Below are 7,955 nucleotides of genomic sequence, written 5' to 3' on the forward strand. Positions count from 1 at the left end.
ACCAGTCTTCCGGGGAGAGGCAGGGAGCCCTGCAGTAAAACGCTTTGCAGCACACAACCTGGAAAGGCCTCTTTTAAGAGATCCTGAGAGTGCGAGGAAAGATGCTGGCCCCGTCTTCCAGGCCCCTCTTAGCCCCAACCTGGGCTCAGCTTCCAGGCCGCTCAGCCACCTCTCCCTCTTGCCTCAATTTCCCTCTGAGTCGCCTCTCTCCGAGGGTGTGTGTTTTTGCAACACTCAAAGTCAATCTGGTCTGGGCGAGGAGTCTGGCCTCTCACGTCCCAGTGCTCTCCGGGATGGAGAGCCGCGGCGTCTCCTCTCCGACCCCATCCTCCCCTCCCGGGAGGGATCGCGGGCCCCTCCTACCTGCAAACACCGCAGAGCAGTAGGCATCGCTGATGTCGGAGTCCGGGGTGTGGACGTTCTCGGCGTAGAGGATGAAGACCCTCAGCATGACTGGCGGGGAGTCAGGGCCCAGTGCGCCCAGGGCGCGGAGAGGGCTGGGGGAGGTCGGGGACGGTCGAGGCGCAGCTCGTGGGTTCCCTCACTGGAGAGAGCTGGCGGAGGGAGAACGGCTTGGATCACTGGCTCCCGGCTCAGAGCAGCGGCTCTTAAAGAGGAACAGGCCAGTCCCGGGCTGCTTCAGTGGGTTCCACTCGGTCCGCGCCCCGGCTGCGCTCCTCCCGCTTGTCAGCGGGTGCTCCGAGGAGAACAGGGGCTTCTGCTCACCTTCCACCCCCGCCGCCCTACCCGGGTTCGGCTAAGCTGTAATTCAATGCTCCGGCCGCAGACTCTCCCAATGACACGGCATTTTGCACCTGGCGGTGGAACAGCGGACTGGGCGGCGGCCGCGAGGGCTGAGGGCTGGACCAGGGGTCCGGGCGCCCAGCGCAGTTCAGATCTCGCTCCTGCACGGGAGAAGGGCTTTGTCCCTCCCCTGACCTTCCACCTCCGGCAGTGTGCGCAACGCCAAGCCCGTCGCCTCCTCCGGCCGCGGGGATTCCAGCGCTCCCCCTCGGAGCCAGCCGGCCGGGCCGCCCCGGGGACGCGCTGGGGAGCAGGCGCGGGGCCGGCGCTTTCGCGAGAGAAGACCAGAGCTGAGGAATTTCATTGACGGGCAGCGCCGGCTGCCTTAAAAACTTTGTACCGCTCTTCTCTGGTTATAAAAACAACACATGCCACTTTTAACACAAAATCATAAAAGAAAGAAATCACTGAGTCTGAAAAATACAGTATTAAAGTTTGTTTATTTACCAGCCCAGATTTTTTCCTGTGAATTGCATGCATGTATGTACGTAAATTAGTCTTTATTGTACACCTGAGATCAGAGTGTCTGTGCAGTTCTGTGTCCTGCTTTTTCATGTACCATTTTCTTGCATCATTAAAAATTCTTTATAAACAATTTTTTTCAACAGCTACCTAAATTTCTATCATATGAATGTCTTAAATTCTCAAAGCTTTCTCCCATTGCTGCACATTTAGGCTCTTCCCAGTTTCTTATCATCAGAGTAGTGAGAAATCATTTTTTATATAAAAACTGGGATATAAACCCATCTTGAGCCCCCCTCTGCTTGTTTCTCAGATGGGATTCCTAGCTTTGGAATTATAAGGGCACAGGACATGCCTTTTTTTTAGGGCCTAGTACCTGTTGCTAAACTGCTTTCCGGGAGCTGTGTGGACCCACTCCCAGCAGATGGGTGACTCACCTTCTAAAGTGGGCCACTTGGATGGGTGTGGGTGTGCTGTCAGCAAAACTTGTCAGCTGTCAGCAAAACTTCTCCCCCAGCAGCCCATGGGGGTAGCACACACTCCCAGCGCAGGAAGGGTCAGCTGCTGACAGGGGGCTCGCTTTGCCTTATATGAAGGTACCAGGAGGTAGCAACACTCCCCCAAAGGTCTGTGATTTTAAGATCAGAATAGCAGACACTGTGGTCACTTATAGTTCTCCGGCTGCAATCACGTGCCTCTTCTTTGCCTCTAGCACAATACGTGGTTGGGGGAAAAGTAAAATGAGGGGGCTTAAATTTAATCATTCATTTAACAGGTATGTATGGAGCCCTACAACATGCCAAGCACTGTCCTGGGTGACAGGGACACAACGGTGAACATAAGTGACATGGTCCCCGTTATGGGCTGAATTGTGTTCTCCCAAAATCTGTACATTGAAGCACTAACCCCAGTTAAGGTCACTAAGTTAAAATGAGACTGTCAGAGTAGGCTCTAATCTAATACAACCTGACAGGTTCTTGTAAGAAGAGGAAATTTGGATACATGAAGAGACACCGGGGAAGCATGCACACAGAGGAAAGACCACGCACGGACACCACAAGGAGGGGGCCGTCTGCAAGCCCAGGAGAGAGGTCTCAACAGAGACCAGACCTGCTGACTGACAGGTTGATCTTGGACTTCTAGCCTCCAGAACTGTGAGAAAACCAATTTCTGTCGTTTAAGTCACCCAGTTTGTGGTATTTTGTTACGGCAGCCTGAGAAAATTAATATAGTCCTTGACCTCACGGAGTTTCCACTTCAGTGGGGGAAACTGACGCTTATCGAGTAATCAAGCTAATCTTACACCAGTACAATAAGTACAATAAAGGATAGAAAATGGTGGTGTGTGAGAGCAGATAGTAGGGAGCCCTCATCTCATCCCCGGACAGTGAGAGGTAATTTGAGATGAGATCTGAAGGCCAGTTAGGAGTTTACTGGGCAAGACTGAGGTTGGGGCAGAGGACAAGAGGCTTCTCAAGAGAAGGAAGGAAATGCTCTGGGTCACGGTCCTGGGAAGAGTCCAGGAAGAAAGAACATCCTGACTGGAGTGCAGATTAGGGGGAGGGAGTGTTGGAGGAGATGAAGAGAACCACACAGGGCCTGTGGGAAGCTGCCTAGGGCCCGCCAGGTCCAGAGGGATGACAGGATCTGGTTTACTTTTCAGCATCTCTGGCTGCTTTGGGGGGAATGGGGTGCAAGGGGCCAGAGTGGAGGTGAAGAGGCCAGTTAGAAGCTATAGCAGAGGGTCAAAGTGAGACATGGTGGTGACTTGGCCCAAGGTGATGAAAGTGGAGATGGAATGAAGGAAAGCTGGGAGGAACTGGGAGGGATGTTCTGTAAGCAGGTGGAGTAGATCAAGCTTCTTGCTGCTGAACTTGGCCTTTATGTGTTGCTGGAGAAAAAACCTTTGGATGGAGTAATTGGCTGATTCATTCATTCATTCATTCAACCAAGGTTTATAGGGTGCCTCGTATGTGGCAGGAGTTTGCCAGATTCCAGTTTTAGAGAAGGGTACCAAATAGGGAGTAAAACTTGATCTCATTGAGAAGGGCAAGAGGCCCTGTTGATCTAGGGAAAGTCCAAATTATGTTCTATTTTTAAAGAAGTACAGTTTGGCTCTATTCAAATGCATAAAGTAACATGAACCTGCTGTAAGGCCGAGCTAAAACTGGATCCAAGAAACACTTAGCTGCTTGCAAATACAATGTGACTAAAGTGATTTGACAAGAATCAGTTTTCTTTATAGGTTAAACATCCCCTTTGCAACTTCTCTACACTGTTTATTCATGTAGCAAGTCCTCTTCAAACTTTTTATGCATAGCCACATCTATACAGATATGAACCCCTAGTGGGAATGCCCCCCAACTTTATTCCTCAATATATAGAACATGTTTGGGGTGTCTTCTCTATTTAAAAGAATGATGTTCTCTGAGACCAACCCCCTGGAGACAGGGAAAGACACCAGATTCAAGCTGAAGCAATTCGATGATCTTTCCCAAGAATTTGGAACTGGAACTGAGATGCTAGCTCCTGTGTGTGGCTGGAGCTCAGATGAATAAAATGGAGCCTCAGAAAGAGCTCCATGCAGGGAGAAGTGGAGAAAGTTCTGCAGTCAGAGAAAAAGAGATGATGGGGGAGAGGGGAGGGAACAGAGAGAAAGAGACCCTTCTAGTTGTTTCTGGATCCCATCCCTCATGATTCTTTCTGCCCATGAATTCTGAGATGGCCTTGGAGGTGAATATTCGTCGTTTTAGGCTCCCAGCTTTCAACCTCTCCTTCCTAAAACACCCTCTCACCACTCCTCGTAAGTGTTCGCAGGGAGCAGAAGTGCTTTCCTCTCTAGAAACTTCAGAGCCAGGGCCTCTCGCTCCCTGTCACTGTGCAGTGTGGCCCAGGCTCAGCCAGATGGACACTCTCTCCCAGGACTGGAAGTAAGTCCTTGGGAGCTTCAGGAAGTCAGACATGGCAGCTGCAGTGACAGCAAATGACCAGCCTTCTCCTGCTGTAGGACAAAGGATCACAGCCGTGACTCCTGCTGCCCTGAGTTCTATTTCTTTCCCAAGCCAAGACTGCCAACTTCCCTCCATTTTGTGAGCCCCCAAAGCTCCCCTGTAACTCTCTTGATTCAGATGCCCAGGTTTGGTTGCTATTGCTAGTAGCCAAGAATCCAACTGTATCTAGTGTCTTTATAATGAATCCCTCCACATCTTGATTAGGGTAATTTGAAGCATAATTCTTTTTTTTTTCTTTTTTTAAGATTTAATTTTTATTTATTTTTGGCTGTGTTGGGTCTTCGTTGCTGCACGCCAGCTTTCTCTAGTTGTGGCGAGCGGGGGCTACTCTTCGTTGTGGTGCACAGGCTTCTCATTGCGGTGGCTTCTCTTATTGCGGAGCACTGGCTCTAGGCGCGCGGGCTCAGTACTTGTGGCTCGCGGGCTCCAGAGCGCAGGCTCAGTAGTTGTGGCGCACGGGCTTAGTTGCTCCGTGGCATGTGGGATTGTCCTGGACCAGTGATCGAACCCATGTCCCCCATGTTTGCAGGAGGACTCCTACCCACTGTGCCACAAGGGAAGTCCCTGAAGCATAATTCTGTTTCTTGCTATAAAAGATCCTTGGCTATGACTTTCAAGGTATATTAAGCACCACTAGTGTCTTATGTTTCTGCCTATCCTCTCTGCTTTGGAACTGTGGTTGGAATCAGACCAGGAAAGAAGCAAAGAAGTGGAGGAGTGGAGAATGTGAGGACTTAGGAGCTTTTTTTTTTTTTTTTTTTGGCCACATGGGGTGGCATGTGGGATCTTAGTTCCCTGACCAGGGATTCAACCCATGCTCTCCTGCAGTGGAAGCACGGAGTCTTAACAGTACTTAGAGCTTTGATGTAACCGGGAAAACGTCCTCAGAGGGTAAAGTAAGGTCTACGGGTGTGTGTTGTTGTCAGGGGGATTTTTGTGGGCTGGGATCCATCCCTTATTTGGGATGAGAGAATAACCAACTGGGCTGCCACGTACAGTTGCACAGGTAGTGCCCTGAACAATGATACATGATGACCCTCATAGACCATAACCATGTCAAAGTCAGGATCTCTAGCTGAAGGTACTAAATGGGCAGTCACTCAGCTTCAGCTCAGGAAGTCTCTAAAGATGAATTCTACTCCATAGATAGCCTGGCTGACATGCAGAATTTATACATCTTCTTGTATTGGGTTGGCCAAAAAGTTCGTTTGGGTTTTCCATAAGATGGTACAGTTTGGTTTCTCCTCTGGGAAAGAAAGTAAATGAGTAGAACCCTTCCCAGCTTAGGTAATTTAAGGAAAAATTATTTGAATCTTCAAGGTCAACCTATTTTTGCTTCTATGAGCTCAGGTCTTCTCGGACCACTGGGCAGAGGAAGCCAGTGGGTCAGGTGTACCGGGAACAGAAAGTGGGGATGGTAACAGTGTTAGCTCCCAGTTACCATATGACTATTGACAGAGTTATTATCTCTGAGCCTTAGTTTCCTCATCTGTAAGATGAATACAATCACAGTTTGCAGCGAGGATAAAATGAGAATAAAATGCATGTAGTGTAAAACACTATTTTAAGGTTTTCCAAAATCAAGGGTGCCTCCCTTTTCTGGCCTGGATAGGGATTTTTTTTTTTTTTAATCACAGCAAGTTAAGCAATTACAACATATCAGGATACAGAGGCTGCTCAAAATATTTTATTTATCTTTTATTTCCTATCAAATGCAGAGATGTCCACTCTGTTCCTGCCCTCTGCTGAAGGTGAGATTCGTCAATTGACTGGATTGTCCAGGGCCAAGGGGTGGCCTCGCCTTGCTCGATCTTTGAGGGCTAACAACAGAGGGTGCCTACTTTCCACAGCCAAGTCAGAAAAGTGCCTCCACAAAGATATATTCATTTCCTAATCTCCAGGACCTGTGAATATTACTTTACATGGCAAAACATGTGATTAAGTTAAGGATCTTTTTTTTTTTTTTTTTTTTTTTTTTTTTCCGTAATAAGGATCTTGAGAGGGGGAGTTTATCCTGGATTATCCCAGTGGGCTCTAAATGCAATCACGTGTATCCTTATAAGAAAGAGGCAGCAGGAGAAGGGCAGGTGCACACAGAGAAGGTGATGTGAAGATGAAGGCAGAGATTGGAGTGATGGGGCCACAAGTCAAGGAATGCCAGGCAGTCACCAGAAGCTACAAGAGATAAGAACAGATTTTCCCCCAAAGCCTCCGGAAGGAGCATGGCCCTGCTGACACCTTGAGCTTGGACTTCCGGCCTCCACAACTGTGAAAGAATACATTTTGTTGTTTTAACCGCCACAACTGTAACAATTGGTTAGAGCAGCCATAGGAAACTAATGCACCAAACCTCTGACAACGGCAGCCAGACCATTATTGCAAAGAGCTGGTGTTCAGACCACTTTTACTGCTTGTTGTTTCGGTGTAGAAAAGGAGAGTCAGCTCTCCAGCCTCACTGAGACACCAAGTGACAATAGAAAACAGAAAGAAAGAAGAAAAGCAGCAACAGATTTTAACAGAAGAGAGACTCTGTAAACACTTCCACCTTCTCAGCCACACAGATCTCCGCCACGCTTGCTAAGAACCACAGATCCTGTTCACGCTCTGTCATCTCATCTGCTTACGCTGAGGAGAAAAACTTATGGTAATGTCAGAAGGTTTCAATTTTCCATGAAAGGGACCTTCCTGAGAATCTACCATGATAACACTTAGTAAACACCCAATAATTCTGAAGCTTACATACCAAAGGACTCCTGTGGCTATCTGGGGAGACACCACCAGGAAAGGCCTAAAGAAGAGTTCCAGGACTTAAGAGGGCAACAAACTGTGGGCATTTTCAGTGTGTCTTCCTTGCCTGAAGGCTGAGATTTTGGAAAAGAAAGGACACCTAGAGAAGTGAATATTTGACTCATCGGCATTTCTTAACGTGTGCTCGATCTGAGGGTTTCCTGCGTTGGAAGCTTCTTGTAAAAGATGGAGACACCTGGGTTCCTCTGTACTCCTAGGCCTCCTGAATCAAAATCTCTGCAAAAGGCCCAGGAATCTGGCTTTTAAAAACTCCCCAGTTATTCTTATATGGACCAAAGACCAGGAAACACTGATCTAGGTAGTGTCAAAGCACAGGCTTTGGCCCTTTGGATCCTAACCTTAAATGCCAGGTGAATGCACTCTTGAATCCAGAGGGTGTACATTTCACAAGGACTGAGAAGACTATGTTTGTCTGGAGATTGGCTTGAAGTGGCAAAAGAGAGCATTTGGGGGAGGGAGAGAAGGTGAGGGAGATAATATTCAGCTAAAAACTGTAAAACCAGTAGGACAAGAAAAGGACAATGGCACCAGTGTAAAAGGATGTCTCTGGAGTCAGACTACCTGGATTCAAACCTTCACTCTTCACCTTCTAGCTGTATAGCCTTGGGCATGATAGCCTACTTTCCTGACACCTTGGTCTCCTTGTCTGTAAAATGGATACTATAGGAACATCTACCTCATGGGACAAGTGCTTGTGATGATTAACTGTTATGTGTCAACATGACTGGGCTAAGAGATGCCCGGATAGCTGGTAAAACATTATTTCTGGGTGTCTGTGAGGTTGTTTCTGGAAGAGATTAGCATTTGAATCGGTAGGCTAAGTAAAGATCACCCTCACCAATGCAGGTGGGTATCACCCAATCCATTGAG

General features: G+C 48.1%; 1 protein-coding gene across 2 annotated transcripts in view; it reads right to left on the minus strand.

Moving 5' to 3' along the window:
* DYSF (dysferlin) overlaps positions 1–451 on the minus strand; it is a 220,715-nt gene extending 220,264 nt beyond the window's left edge. For both annotated transcript variants that reach the window (XM_024756409.1, XM_024756407.1), the window contains exon 1: positions 364–451. In XM_024756409.1, coding sequence (XP_024612177.1) covers positions 364–451 — 88 coding nt within the window. The remainder of the gene's footprint in view (positions 1–363) is intronic.
* Between the last annotated feature and the right edge of the window lie 7,504 nt (positions 452–7,955).

The sequence above is a fragment of the Neophocaena asiaeorientalis genome, unplaced genomic scaffold, assembly GCF_003031525.2.
Source record: "Neophocaena asiaeorientalis asiaeorientalis breed wild unplaced genomic scaffold, Neophocaena_asiaeorientalis_V1.1 scaffold303, whole genome shotgun sequence".
Classification (NCBI taxonomy): domain Eukaryota; kingdom Metazoa; phylum Chordata; class Mammalia; order Artiodactyla; family Phocoenidae; genus Neophocaena; species Neophocaena asiaeorientalis.